Below are 15,186 nucleotides of genomic sequence, written 5' to 3'. Positions count from 1 at the left end.
AACAACAAAAAAAAATGAATTCATTTAGAAAAATATTTGCGCTGGTTTATATACATTGAAAATATTCACACAGATCCATGTTTGTAAGAAAACTGTTTTCAACTGCATATCCATTTGCATTTCAACAGAAAATGTTCCCATTGCATTTTATAAAAACAGCCATGAATTTTTTAATGAACAAAGACTCATTCATGAGAATTTTTTTTCATTTCTCCTGTTGAAAAAATTTTCAGAACCCTGTCACCGTCTTGTGGATTCCATGAGTTAATTCAGCTAGATGTCCTTGTGTCCTCTCAAGACTTCTCTTAAATATTTCTCTTCCATATCTGGTTTTATCTTGAGCCCATCACTTTTTTCAATATAATTTTTTAAAAGATTTTATTTATTATTTTAGAGAGCAAGAGTGCCGGGGATCCCACGACACCAAGGCCATGACCTGAGCAGAAAACCAAGAATCAAACCACTGAACCACCCAGGCACCCTGAGCCTGTCACTTTTTTTTTTTTTTAAGATTTTATTTATTTATTTGACAGACAGAGATCACAAGTAGGCAGAGAGGCAGGATTCCTGCTGAAGAGAGAGCCCTATATGGGACTCTATCCCAGGACCCTGAGACCATGACCTGAGCTGAAGGCAGAGGCCCAGCCCTCTGAGCCACCCAGATGCCCCAAAGCCTGTCACTTTTAAATGTCAGTGTTTGTCAACTTGTCGCTTTAATCCTTGGCGGTCTGTGGTAATTTCCACTGTACTTTAAAGTTGTTAATATGTTCTTAAGAAGGTGTTCAGATCAGTGACTTGGTGTTACATGCATACATCTACGAAACTTACATTATATTGATATTGTTGTGAAAGTTAAAGAAAGAGGGGCCTATTAGCTTCACCTTTTCCTAAACTTTGAAAAGAACCCAAATCTGTCCTTCACCTTTAATGTTTGGAAGATCGGAGTTCCTGTCATTAAGCCATCCTTTTTCTTCCTAGCTGTAGGGAAGAAATAATCAGAAAGGCAGTCACTGAATAGTGAAAAAGAAAACAATTTTTATCAAATATATCTGTAACATGAACTGTTGATTAGTCAACTGGTTGAGACCTGCAAAATCATTACTTGCCATCATTTTGAACTTTACTATCTGTCGACTGTGTTTACAGCAGAGGAAGGCTTTTTATTAGGTAGCTTTGGCTAGTTTTTCATGCTATTTTTGCTTGCATAGTTTAGGGATGGGGATAAGTGACCTGCAAGAGAAAGGAATGTGACTAGTGGAAACACCAGCTTCTCTTTGCCAACAGCTGAGCTTAGGGAGGGCAGAAGGGCTCAGAGCTCTGGGCGGGGTCCATCCTGGTGGATTCAGATACATTCTCAGCTCCCGTGGAAGAGGGGCCACATGGGCCCCGTGTGTGGTTCACGCACAGCTTCTGCCTTCCCCCATGAAAGGCCTCGCCTTGAAGCTCTGCGCTGGTGAAGGAGACCTTGCAAGGCTGCCCTGCCCTCTGGATACCAAACCCACCGACGGCAAGTCCTTCGAAGCAAAGGTTTTTCAGGATAATTCAATATTTGACAGTGTGAAAAGGAATGTTCAGAGTGAACTGAATCAAAGGTTGGTGGTGGTAAAAGTGCCTCCAGCTTTCTGAGAAAGCAGTAGAAGATGCTAGGCCATCTAGAAATGTCTATGCTGGGAAAGTCTGTTTTCCAATCCTTGGGCCGGGACGATGACATGAAGAGGAGCCTTCTGAGCCAGGACGCTGCTTGCTACCCTCGGCTTCGCTCTGTGCTGCTCAGGAGGGCTTGCTTCTCACCTGGCATCTTCACTTCTTCCTTTGCTGTGTTCTGGGATGTAGGTTTCATATGTAGCCTAGGAAGGGGCAGAAAGGCCCAATTGCAGGGTGATTATTATTATTATAATCATCATCAACTCTCCTTTGATGAGGTTGTACCCATCTTCACGCTCTCACCTGCCCTCCTGCCAGGGCCATAGTAATCCTAAGAACTTTGCTCTTGGCTACACCGATCCAGTGTAGGTGGGACTTACCGATCCCACCTATTCCCTTCATATAGTAACGGGAGGCAGACTTTCAGATGGAGAAACCAGGGACAAAGAGAATCCCCAGGAGCCCAGGTTGGAATCAGGAGCCCGGGAACCTGACTCTGACTGGTCTGATGCGGCTCCTTTCTCCATTGCTGGGGAGTTTGAACCCGGTACATCCTTATTCTAAAAGAGAGCCCCAGCCTCCTCTCAGCTTCGAGCTGTGCCTCTTAGGAAGGCTGTGGAACAGCTGCTTGTAACTTGCTGTCAGTGGGAGAACTGAGGGTTGGAAGGCAGCAACTCACCAGGGAGATGGTGGACTTGGGAGGTGGGGTACGGCCGAAGCGTCGGAGTAAGGCCTCTCGAATCTGCAGGTAAGATAATGCCCCGGTTATGCCAGCCCAAGTCCTCGCCTGGGCACTGTAAGTCAGATGGGGGCTGGGTGGGCAGACTCACCTTCTTGTCCATGAGGCAGCCAAACAGCAAGATGAAGACACCCTAAGAAGAGAGATACGTGGATAAGTTAGTCAAGGAGGAAGGAATCAACCAAGACCAGCTCTTTCCCTCTCCTCTTCCTTCAGCCTCTGTCTCCCTAATTGATGTCCCGAGGCTTCCCATCTAGAATTTTCTGCACATTCACATCATGTGGTGCATAGAATCTGTTTCAGGTGCTTCTCTTACTGCTTTGGTGACAAAGGAGATATTAAAGTTTTGCGTGCTGACAATTCCCGGACTTCTCTGGCAAAACCAGACACTGTTTTACAGATAAGAAAACCAAAGCTCACAGAGGTTTGTCCAAAGTTCTCCAGCTATTCAGGGGAGGAACTGGGGTCCACACCCAAGTCTTCTAAAATTCCTAATACCGTTTCTTCTGCTCTGCCATGACACCTCCTTGAGAAGGGACTGGCAACGACTTAGACCATCTCAAAGGGCAACAAGTAAATCCACCCCATAGTCACCCACCTGGGTGGTGTTGAGAATCGTGAAGATGTAGTGAGGAACTATGGAGACTTTCTCCAGAAGAGTGGCTAGGCCTAGCCCCCAGGTGAGGCCGAAGACGGGGGTGAGAATGAGCAGGGCTTTGGTCACCCCCAGAAGGGCATGTCGCTTCTCCACTGGGGGCCCCTCTGACAGCGAAGGTCTCAGGAGCTTCAGCACGGCCATGGTTAGTACCAGCCCATTCACACCCACGATGGCCAGCACTGGCCCCACGAAGGTGTAGAGCGCCCCTCCTTTCCCATTCAGCCAGCATGCCCCCTCCCCCAGGTATTGCCCTCGGGGTAGGTAGAGGCCCAGGGCAGCCCCTGCAAACCCTATTGGGCACATATAGCCGAGGACCACCATCAGGGAGAGTACTCGGCACTTGGACAGCTGACGGAAGATGAAGAGCAGCTGGTGGGCCAGCATCAGGGCCTGAGCCAGCATCCAGAAGAAGGTAGCCAGGTAGAGGAAGTGACAGAGGAAGGCAGCAGCCAGGCAGAGTGGGCTTTGGGGCCCAGGAGGAAGCAGTGGGGCTCCCAGGAAGCAGATGTCTGCAGCCAAAAGGCAGAGCACCATGTTGAGCAGGGCCATATGGCGTAAGTAGGCAACTTTGTTCTGTACCACGACTCTCCACACCAGCCTGTACACGCCCAGGCACACGAGCAGTGCCAGGATGGAGGCCCCCAAGCCCACCTGACTCAACAGCTCCAGGGTGGGGTTTTCTGGAACAGTATTTTGGGACATGAGGATGGAGAAGGCAGTGAGGTGCCGGCAGATGCACTGAGTGGTGGGGCTGGCGTGGGCTGTCTGCACCTGGCACCCTTCATCTGACCAGCCTCCCTTGCCCTGGAAGAGACTGTGGTCCCAGAAGACACAGTGGGGAGTGCTAGCTGTGTTCCCGAAGTCCATGATGACTTCTCCCTGGTTGAAGGCCTGGCCACCTGCCATGACGGAAATGGAGAGGACCAGCCCAGGAGTGGCATAGAGAGAGTCCCCCAGGCCTTGGCCATAGTTTGGGGGCAGAAGACGGTCCAGTTTCCGCAGCAGCAGGCTAGTAACACTGACGTTAGTTCCATTATGGCGCAGCGGGGCCAGTGAGCGCCTGGGAATGCGTGCCTGCAAGGGGGGCTGAGTGGAGAAGGAGGCTCTGTAGTCAGCAGGAAACGCAGGTCCAAGGAACTGGGTCTGCAGCTGCACGTTCCGCGAGCTGAAGGAGAAGGGCTGACCCTGTGGGCACAGGTGGCACGCCAGGGTCTCCACAGCCAGCAGGAGAGCTGAGCCCACCGAGGGCTTCTGGGCCTGGGCTGGGGCCCACAGAGAGTCGGTGTCCATGTCGAGGACCTTGTCTGTGGTTTTCAGGAGACCCTGTGACAACCCAACAGAGAGATCCCAATGGAGAGTGGAGCCCTGGCCGCTAGAGCCCACAGCACTGGGTGAGGGGCACAGGGAACTCTAGGCCCCAAACCCACGTTTCCTAGTCCAGCAGGAGACCCAAAGGTGGAGAGCAAGGGGGATAGGAAGAGACACCCATGAAGAAAGAGTTTCTGTTGGGGAAGGATGGGGAGCTGTTTAGCTCACTACCGGGGTGGCTTCAAGTATGTGGTCTCCTGATGCAATCCAACCTCTCCACTTGACAGTCTTTCTCTCCTCTCCATCCCTTGGGTCACCTAGACCCTAAGGGGCCCCTTTCCAATTCCTTGACCTCTACAGGTCTATAAAGCTAAGAATGGTCCCCAGTGATAGAGGGGATGGTGTTCTGAAGTAGAAGGCCACATGCATGTCCATCCACACACATGGGATTCACATTCCCAGATAGGAAGAGTGTGTTGTGTCATTGTCCCTGGTTATTCTTTAGGATGCCTCTTACTGGTCACCAACTATTGCCCATAGTGAGAGCTGGGTTAGGTGAGTCTAGCCAAGCCAAGAGTGTTCTAGTATCTCCATGTAGGTATTGTGTGTATGTGTGTTTCAGGGGTGGGGTGGGGGGATTCCCATCATATGCACCCATCTGCCTCTGCATGAAAGCCTCTGAACTCACTTCTTCACACCCATTCCTGCCTTCCCCGACCTCCCGTGTGTTCCTAGCATCAGACCTTCTCCACATTCCATGGCCTTAAAGACTGGTGTCCAAGAGGGGAGATGGACCAGGGGAGCAGATACTCAGACTCTAGAAAGGTCTGCTGTCTGACAGCCCATGGTGATATCAGGGGGACAGAAGTGCCCAGAGCGGGGCGACTGGGTGGCTCAGTGGGTTAAGCCGCTGCCTGGGGCTCAGGTCCTGATCTCAGGGTCCTGGGATCGAGTCCCACATCGGGCTCTCTGCTCAGCAGGGAGCCTGCTTCCCTCTCTCTCTGCCTGCCTCTCTATCTACTTGTTCTCTCTCTCTGTCAAATAAATAGATAGATAGATAGATAGATAGATAGATAAATAAATAAATAAAATCTTAAAAAAAAAAGAAGTGCCCAGAGGTAAAACGCTTCAGGCCCCCACCACCCAGCTGGCCCCCACCATGGCTCAGAGAGCTTACCTGCAGGGCCCTGCGGGTAAGCTGTATTCTAGCATCCACCACCACCCGAGCCAGGAATGATATGGTGCCCAGCAATGCCAACAAGTCAGAGGGAGAGCTCACCGCTGTCACCTGCTCTGACAGCCGTGCCAGGATCTGGGGCACCTCCACAGTAGGCTGGCCCTGGCCTGCCCATAGCAGCTGAGACAGACAAAAGAGCAGGAATTAGGGAGGGGCTGGGCAAGTCCTCATTAGGGAGGGGCCGTTCCTCCCCATCCCCGCACCAGTCCCAAGGGAACAGGAAACCAAGATTTCGTGAGCCACATGGAAGGAAATGACACTTTCATGGGACAGACACTTGGTGAGATTAAGATTGGAGAACAGCATATGCTCCACAACGAGAGCGCTGGGCCCTCGCCGGCCCCTGCCTCACTCCCTGGCTCTGCTAGGCTCCAGTTCAGAGAAAGTGAAGGACCTTTAGGCTGGCCTCAGGGGGAAAGGCTTCTGAAGTGAGGTCCTGAGTGAGAAAGGGGGAGGGCATGGAGGTTGAGGCGCGTGGGCAGCGGGGCCCAAAGCGTTACCCGGGCTCTGCGATGCAAGGCCAGGAGCTCTGCGTCTGTGCAGCTGCTATAAATGGGCTCCCAAATGCCATCCGGCCCACAGGTCCGCTTCACCACACCCGTCCTGTTCGCCGGGCACGGGGCCTGTGCCACGTGGCCAGCCTTGGTGACATTCCAGGCAATAGCTGAGGAGTCCCCTGGGCAGGTGGTGTCTCCATCTGCACAATGATATCGGGGAGGATCGGCAACCACAGTCCAGCCCCAGCCTTTCTGGGGCAGAAGACTGACCAGGCTCTGGAGACCGGCCGTGGGGCCCGGGGCAGGGTCGAGGAGCACCCAGGACAAGTAGGTGAGAGGTCAGCCGGCTGGATCCCAAGCCCCACATACCCTGGATGACAGTGACAGAGATGGGGACCCTGAGAGGGGCCATCCCTGGGCTCTGCAGCTCACAAGTGTATGTGGTGTCCACCACTGGGCAGCTCTGGACGGCCAGCACAAAGCACTGGGAGCCGGGCGCGCTGGCCGAGGAGGCTGCAAATGACGTGAGAGAGGGAACAGTTACTGCGCCTGGAATAGACCTGGAACCCAGCAGGCCAAGAGATGTCCTCTCAGTCTTTCTAGAAACTTCAGAAGCAGATGACACGGTAAATGAGAGCTGAGTGGTACACGAGCATCAGACTACGGAGGCAAGGCTTGGATTTTGGTGAGGGACACCCGGGGGGTGGGTCTCTAACTAACCCCAGGACATGAAGCCAGGTTCCTCATTTGTAAAACAGGGTCTATCAGCAAATGAACTTCACAGAGTATATTGCAAGAGTTCATTAAGATTGTGTGAAAACATTTTGCAAAGTTATCTACGCTCATGTGGTTATTGCTGGATCGATACAATTAGGATTGCTCGTGGGGTAAAAACAGGGTTGAACTTGGACTCCGAACTCAGGTCGCACTGCAGCCTCTGCTTCCTGTGAACTGGAGAGCCAGCTGCCACCTGTCCCCTGACCCCGACAGCCCCTCCGTACCTTTGCTGCCCTCTCCGGGACTCCAGGAAGCTGTGTAGGCCAGGTGTGTGCTAGGGATGCAGCAGGTCAGCTGGAAGCCAGGGCAGGTGGCACAGGAAATGGAGAGCTGGTCTGGAAGCCGAGCCACATCTGTTGCCTGCAGCGGCACCTCCACCACCTGGGACAGCTCCCACCTGAATCCCTGAGCCTCAAAGCAGCACAGGTACTCACCTGCGGATACACACCTGCTGCACCTCCCAGCTCCTTCGGCCCCACCTGTGCCACAGAAGCTCTGCTGCTCCCGAAGCCACACCTGAGGTCTGCCTTCCCGGGGGCCTCTCAAGCCCAGCAACAGAGATCCCTGCCCCCGAAAGGATTTCTAGGAGGAAGAGGCCTGGAGAAGAGGCTCCTTTTTTAATAGCGTAGAGCCATGAATTCCAAGGTGAACCCCTTTCCTGCTAGGGGATGTCCTTCCTGAATCACCTGCTGCCACTGCAACATCTTGACGCAGAACACACTGTCTGTTCACTGCTGAGACCGATCCCCTACCTTCGGGGGGTCAGTGGAATAAATGGAAAGATGCAAAGGGAAAGGAAGGGGAGAGAAAAGCAGGAAGGGGAAGAGAGGGAGGAGGAGGAAGGCGAGGGCATCAGGGGAAGAGAAGGCTGCAGAGAGTTGGGAGGAGGGCAGGCTGGCTACCTGCCCATCTATGGGAGACGTTGAAGATGCTGAGGACAGCCTGGCCCGGGCTAGAGGCCAGGGACACATGTGTCCCTGGCTGCAGGAGGATGGGGGTGGGGCTGCCCGCGGGCCGCAGGAACCAGTTAAGGTTTGTGGTCTCACGGCTCTTGACGAGGGTCAGGTTCAGAGTGGTGCCCGGCGTCCGCACCCAGGAGTTCGGGCTCAGCCTTCCGGGGACTGCAGGGAGGCAGGAGGCAGGGGCCCCTTGGAGCAGGAATTGTGGCCCTCTGCGGTTAAGCTCTCACTCCTTCCCCCTCTTCGGGAGCCCATTCCGCCTCACTCCCTCCCCACCGCCCCCAGTACTATGTCACTTTGTTTTGTCGCTGGATGAGTGTGGCTGCTGCAGTCCAGTTGGAGAACTCTGTCTTAGGGAGCCAAACAGGGAAGCCTTGTGGCCCATGATTTTCCCTCCCCTAGGCAACCTGGGGCTGCTGGAGCCCCTTCCTGGCCCTCTAGGGTCAACAGCAGTCACTCTAGCCCTTTCTCTCCCTGTCCATATGTCTCATGAGCCATACTGTTCATTAGTCTCACTACTCAGGTCCCAAGCTCAGGGCTGTGACCCCCCACGCCCACCCCAGGATAATTGGCAATTCTCCTGCCCGGTGGGGAAACCTGGGCTTGGGCCAGCTGGCAGAAATACAGGGGTCAGAGAGGAGAAAACACACTGAGGCTCATTGGTTTCCAAGTTCCCGACCCTCCTTACCAGGTGGCAGCAACTGGCAGTACCCGGCTTCAGTAGAGCCAAAGACCAGACAGCCGCAGGGCCTGTGGTTGTGGGTGGTCTGGCAGGGGCGGTGATGAGAGCAGACGCTGGTGTTCCACTGGTACCCAGACAGGCACGCACAATAGCTTTGCCCATCCGCGTGGACGTTACACTCTGCAGCAGAGGGTGGGGACGAGAAGTGGACAGGCTGTGGGAGAGAGCCAGGTAGTCTGATGCCTGAGAGGCTCTAGGGCTGGCTGTCTGGAGCCATCCCAAAGTCACAAGGGCCTCAGCCGTCAGGGACTGCCTCCTCAGGGTGAAAAGCAGCAGAGGTCCTCCTGCTGGGCAAAGTCATTAGGGGTTGGGGGGGTGTGGAGAAATCCGACCCACGACTGTCTGCCTCTTGGGCCTCTGCCAAAGTTTAGAAGATGGGGACATGGAACAGGAAGGGAAGGGTCTGTCTGGTGGGGAGGTGAGGAAGGAGCCGGCCCATGGAGACCCTCCAGGAAATGGGAGGGGCTGGCAGTGGTCAAGGTGAGCTCGCTGCAGGAGACCTAGGAAGCCCGTGTCCCCTTCTCTCTGAGCCCCCATCCCCCCCATAAGTGGTGGACGGGCCACTGAGAGACAGGGCTCTGTAGAATCCCCCCTACCTGTCGTGAGGCTGAGGCCAGTGAGAGTTCTTGGGAAAGAGGAAGCCGAGGCAAGGGGGCGAGTCAGGGTCCTGGAGATTGCCAGTGGCCAGGTCTGGTTGGACAAGGCCAGCTGTACATAGACCGAGGCCAGGACTGATTCTACAGGAGCAGAGGGGGGCAGCTGGAGAGGAGAGGCCGCAAGGCTATGATGGGCTGGTCCCCTTCTGCCTCCCATACCTGACTGGTCCCTGCCCGGACCCCAGGCAGATCCCACCTCCCACAGCCCAGCTAGGAGCTGACAAGACTCGAGAGAGCTGTAACCCTTCATTAGCCACGGTGCATCCACACACAGCTCCATGTTACCCTCCCCGAAACCCTCATTTATAGACGAGGCTCTCCAAGGGGAATGATTTTCTCAAGGCCTCACAGCTAGAGAACTGGCCTCTGGATCTGTGTGTCCGCCATGAGCAGCCATGATTCCAGCCCTCTGGGGGCCTTCTTCAGCCTCATCCCCTGCCCCCGTCCTCTCCCCAGCCCTCCCTCCACTCCCTCCTCCTCCTCCTGTCCACTCCGTCCACTCACCACCTTCTCCACTCCTTTGGTCCAGTGGCTGCCCCGATTCCCCTCCAGCCTGACTCTGTGCCTGGAACAGAGCACAGAGGAGAGACCTCTGAGAGGAGGCTGACCCCAGGTTTCTCCCAGACACACCTTCCTCCCTAGGGGACTCAGGCCAGCCTGAGTCATTTGGCATGTCTCCATCTCTTTGAAGCTCTTCTTTCGCCTAGGCTAGACGCAAGCAGGCACATCAGGAGAGGAACGCAAGCTTCCGGTAGGAGGCACCAGGGCTGCAGCCCCGAGGACTCGGCCGGGGCCTGCAAATCCCACCTGAACCCAGAACCTGGCACACCCTAGAGAGTCAACATGCTTTGCTTAATTCCTTCCTGAATTTACCTGTCCCTGGGCCTCTAGGCTAATTGAAATGGCAGTATCTGGAACGCCATCGGGGAGGGCTGGGCAGAGCCGGCTGGGGCCCAGCGGCTTGGGAAATTCTGTTCTCTCCATAGGAGTTGCCACGAGGGTGAGCACAAGGCAGCATCTTCCCTTCGTCTCTCGTTCCTATAAATCATTTCCTCACTAACTCCTCCCTCTCTCGAAATTGTATATGAACATGCATACTATCTAAAAAAGGACACCGATATGGATATGGATAGAGATGCAGATGTCTTCCAGGGAGAAAACAGAGATCCCAAAGTGCTATCTCGACTTCGCTGTCTTCAGATTCTCTCCTGTCCTCTATGCCCATGGTTCCCAACTCTGGAAAATTCTTTTCTTTCCATTTTTAAATTGTAAGCTTGACTGGGAGAGCCTTCATCCCAAGTGCAGCTGGCATCCCTGGAGTTCACAGTGACTCTCAAAGAAACAAAAGCTCTCCCATTCCCTGGAAAACAAGACTCACCTCTCAGAGACTTTTATAAGAACTGGCCTCTCTTTTTCTACATTACTTCCTCTCCCTTCAGTCCTTGCTCCTCTACCTGTCCCTTCATCCACACCGGTTGCCTCTCACGCTGACAGGCCCCTGTGTCAGCTCTGGAGACCTTCCCTGGGTCCTTGCCCCAGTCTTACTCACTGGTTGGGATACTTGCGCAGCTGGAGACCGCAGCGGGGGCAGAGTCATGGCCAGGAGGAGCACGGGGAGAGCTGCGCAGACCATGGCTCAGGGAGGCAGACCTCAAGAGTCCTACAGTTGCTGCATGATGCAAATTGCCTCAGAGAAGGGCTGGCAAGGCTCAGCAGCAGGGATGGGAGGGGAGAGGGGACGGGAGCCAGCCGAATTTACAGAGGAAGCGCGACAGTCTGTGACTGAGTCACATGGGCATCCAGCTCCTGGAACCCATGGGCCCCAGTGAGAATGGTCTGCACAGCTTCCCCCTGGGGTCTGAACCAAGAACTCGGTGTACAGGAGAGGGCTTGAGGGTCCCAGGTCACAACAAGCAATGTGCCAGTAAGCCAGGGACCTGGGAAATCTGGATCATGGATCCCAGAGCCAATGCAGAAAAGACATACATTAGGGCTGATTTCTGGCCTAGAATAATTTCTGGACTCTTAAATTTAACCAAGAACCTGGAAAAATGCTGGGAGAAATAGTTTTGAAGTAAGGATGGCTTTTCTAAATATGACACAAAACCCAGAAAGCAGAAAAAAAAAATTAGGCTGTCTAAAACGCTATAATTGGGGAGGAAAAGCACATTGCAGTGAAAAGGTGAAAGGCAACATGTTTGTAGCATGATGCTTGAGTAGAGGGCCAGCCTTAACGTAAGAGATTTTTATCTTACATCGGTAAGATAGAAAATAGGCAAAAAATAGAAAAAGTCTCTTACTGAAAAAGAATTATCAATAGTTTGATAAACATATAAAAAATCCACATTGAGGGGCACCTGGGTGGCTCAGTTGTTAAGCATCTGCCTTTGGCTCATGATCTCAAGGTCCTGAGATCGAGTCCCACACTGGGCCCCTTGCTCGGCGGGGAGCCTGCTTCTCACTTTCCCACTCCCCTAACTTGTGTTCCCTCTCTCGCTGTGTCTCTCTTGTCAAAAAAAAAAAAAAAAATCCACATTGAAATAAAAAAGAAAAAACAGACAAAAATAAGAAAACAAAAAAAGAAAAAAGTAAAAAAATGAAATAAAATATTCCGTCACCTACTAATTATCAAAAGACAAGATACTGATTATATTCATTGTTGAGAGAAGTGTAGTGATACATGTATAAAAAAATGTGAATGTGTGTACAAGGATGTTCAAGGCAGTTGTTCATGATAGCAAATGAATTAAACAACCAAAATGTCCATTCGAAAGGGACATTTCCAAACAACTGAACATCGCTGTGGAAAAAAAGTGAGATAACTCTATTTTGAGGTGAATCCCCCTATATATGGTAAAGTGTAAAGTGTATATTATGCCATCTTTTACATAAAAAAGGGAATCTATATTCAACTTCTATGCTTTTTATACCTAGAATATTTCTGGGAAAACACCTCAGAATGTTGGCAACTGTTGCTTCTGGGGAAGGGGATTAAGGGTGCAGATGTCTATTTGATAAATATCTTTTCTAAACATAGGTATGTATTTTCCCAATTTAAAAAAGGAAGAGTAGATTTATTTTTTTATTTTTTTAAGAGTTTATTTATTTATTTGAGAGAGAGACAGTGAGAGAAAGCATGAGCAAGGAGAAGGTCAGAGGGAGAAGCAGACTCCCCATAGAGCTGGGAGCCTGATGCGGGACTCGATCTCGGGACTCCGGGATCATGACCTGAGCTGATGGCAGTTGTCCAACCAACGGAGCCACTCAGGCATCCCGGAAGAGTAGATTTAAACATGCACACACACACACATACATACACACATGCGTAAACACACACGTGTGCATGCTCATACACACACACACACACACACACACACAATCTAGGGTAAAAATCTAGCCCCTGTACACTTCTACTTCCCCCACCTCCTCAACTATCCCCTTGCTAGGATGGCTGCCAAGACATAGTGGACACACAGAGCAATGACATACATGGGAACAAAGACTGTTAATAATTGATTTCAGAAAACTTGAGAGTGATAAAGAATTAGGTTTGAGAACATAGAGGGGGGATGCCATCAGCATGTTGGGAAGCGTCCATGGCAGCTGCAGGTTGTCTCAGAGGGGCTGGGGGACATGGGCCACCACCAGCTTCTGCCAGTCACCAGAGTGCATCAGTCCAATCCTAAGGTGGTCCTGGACTGGGCTCGACAGGGTCTTTCAAGGAGCAGAACTACAGAAGAGAGAGGTGGAACCGTTTCTGTAATTGGAGAGAAGTTTCAAGCACTTTTGCTTATACACAAAATTACTGAGGAAAGATCGGACAGAAATGCTACAGGTTCTGGGAAGTGTCCGTTGACTTTACCTCTGGATTCCTCAGGGCTTCACACTGCCCACCAGACAGCCATAAGTGATAATTGTTTTAAATGAATCAGTGGATAAATGACACACGCCAAGGGGTGTCTGGGAGGCTCAGTGGGTTGAGCATCTGAAGCTTGATCTCAGCTCAGCTCTTCAGCTTAGGGTGGTGAGTTCGCCTGTGTGGGAGCACCACGCCCAGTTAGGAGCCTACTTAAAAAAAAAGAAAGAAAGAAAGAACACATCAAGACATTAATGGTGGCTGAAACTGAATGGTAGGAATTGGCATGTGTTCTGTATTTTTCAATTTTATATTCCATAATGGGAAAAAAAGTTCTAATAAAAATATCAGATCTTGGGTGCCTTGGTGGCTCAGTCGCTTAAGTGACCTACTCTTGAAAAACCAAAAAACAAATCTTTTAGTCTCAACTTCTTTCTTACAGACCAACCAAGTTCAGAGTCCTTCAGGTTGGCCCAGGCGTCCTGGGTTGGCAGGAAGCACCTGGAGGCAGAATCAGGTCTCAGGCTTAGGGTGGGGTTCAGGCAAACAGGTCCTTAATTGCTGTCACTCTACTCCCTAGTCAAAGGTCAACCATGAGGCTATTGACCTCTGTTAATGATGTTTGGAAACCAGTTAACCCCTGCAGGCAGCTTTTCTGGGCTCCTAGGATACACCCTGGGCAAAAGAAATTTCCTTTCCATTCCTTGGTGCTTTGAGCCCTCCAGGCCAAGTCAGCAGAGTCTTTGATAGCAAAGGTTTATAATCTGGGTTTCTCTCCTCTGTATCCAAACAGGTTATTTTAGGAGGTTTTACCTCTATTACTATGTAAACTACTAATAGATTACTAAAGAATAAATGTAGTTTAGACCTTTAGTCCATATGAATCCTAAATACTTTCTCTTTCCACCTGATGGGGCATGACATTATTGGAAATATTAAATGATGGGTTGTTAGGTTGGGAAGGGACCTCACCTGAGATCCTGGGACCAAGGATCCAAAAGGGGGTCCCGCAGGCCCAGCCAAGAGGCTCCTTGGCTTTGCACAGGATAGAAGTAAAAGGAGAGCAAGAGGGAAGTGAAAGGAGTTCACTGAGTAGCTTGAGTGACCGAGAATAGCAGACGGTGTGTCTGGGAGACTCAGAAAGGAAAAGAGAGTTGGAGGTGGGGCAGTTAGGGGTTGCTGAGGGTTAAGGGTTTCCATTGGAAAGAAGTCCCGGATACGTGTTCCTTCAGGAATCCAGGATAGGGTCCAACCAAAGGTCAGTGACCAGTGAATTATAGGTGCTATTTCATAAACTGCTGAAGGTAGGGAGCGTTGATGCCAGCGTCAGCTTAGGTTTGTTGGAAGCTAATGTTCTAGAACATGTTTGGGACCCGGCTCTTAGTCATTGTCAGGTGTTTGGGGGCCAAGGACGAAACTCAGAGAATGCTTAACTCTCTTGTTTCCCCCTTGGAGTGGGAATGCAGCTTCTCTGGTTTTTACTCAGATGCCAGGTGAAATATAGAATGTGAGTAAATAGGGCCTAGCAGGAAAACAGCAGAAATGGAGCCTTTTCAGTTTCCCTGCCTCACTGTTGTCTACTCCAGCTATGCCGGCTCTCTCAAATTATAGAAGAGGAAAAGGAGCCAGGAGGTCACACAGCTAGTGGATGGCAGAACCAAAGCTGAGAGCCAGGTCTTCTGACTTTGAATCTAAGGAATTTAGATAAAGGAAATTAAGATAGATCAATTTAAATACAGAATCATAGGAACTTCTAGCCACAAAAATGCATTAAAGATAGTTTGAGATAGCATTTGATCCCACAAAGAAGTTCTTCAAAAAGATCCCAGGTCTTCAAAAAGGCTTCTTTTCCTAAGGAGGAGAGGAAATGAATAGAATATAAAAACAGGAGGGAGTATGGAGAGTATGTGCCTAAGAATAAAGCAGTTCTTTCAAAGTCAGCTCATGAATACCTTACTTATCTAGATGTCCTTAAATCAGCAAATGTGACCACTGGGAACAAAAGCTGTGATCTACAAGGAAAAATACGAAATGTCTCATACAAATCACAAAAGGCTGCAAGATGGTAATATAGCTCCACAAAGAAGAACAATTGTTTTTTCTATGAGTGAAC

General features: G+C 51.0%; 1 protein-coding gene across 1 annotated transcript; it reads right to left on the bottom strand.

Annotated features, from left to right (window-relative positions):
• Positions 1-1,015: 1,015 nt before the first annotated feature.
• On the bottom strand, positions 1,016-10,925 carry ADGRF3 (adhesion G protein-coupled receptor F3). Its single transcript, XM_013050437.2, has 13 exons — positions 10,767-10,925; positions 9,722-9,782; positions 9,158-9,298; positions 8,508-8,681; positions 7,763-7,981; positions 7,085-7,294; positions 6,453-6,596; positions 6,087-6,283; positions 5,527-5,706; positions 2,982-4,364; positions 2,475-2,516; positions 2,324-2,386; positions 1,016-1,847 (listed from the first exon to the last, which is right to left on the bottom strand). The coding sequence occupies exons 1-13, from the start codon at positions 10,848-10,850 to the stop codon at positions 1,788-1,790; spliced, it is 2,958 nt and encodes a 985-aa protein (XP_012905891.1). The 5' UTR covers positions 10,851-10,925; the 3' UTR covers positions 1,016-1,787.
• Between the last annotated feature and the right edge of the window lie 4,261 nt (positions 10,926-15,186).

Source organism: Mustela putorius, unplaced genomic scaffold (assembly GCF_011764305.1).
Source record: "Mustela putorius furo isolate JIRA1106 unplaced genomic scaffold, ASM1176430v1.1 tig00000281_pilon_pilon_pilon, whole genome shotgun sequence".
In the NCBI taxonomy this organism is placed as follows: domain Eukaryota; kingdom Metazoa; phylum Chordata; class Mammalia; order Carnivora; family Mustelidae; genus Mustela; species Mustela putorius.
This window is presented reverse-complemented; position numbering and strand designations above follow the sequence as displayed.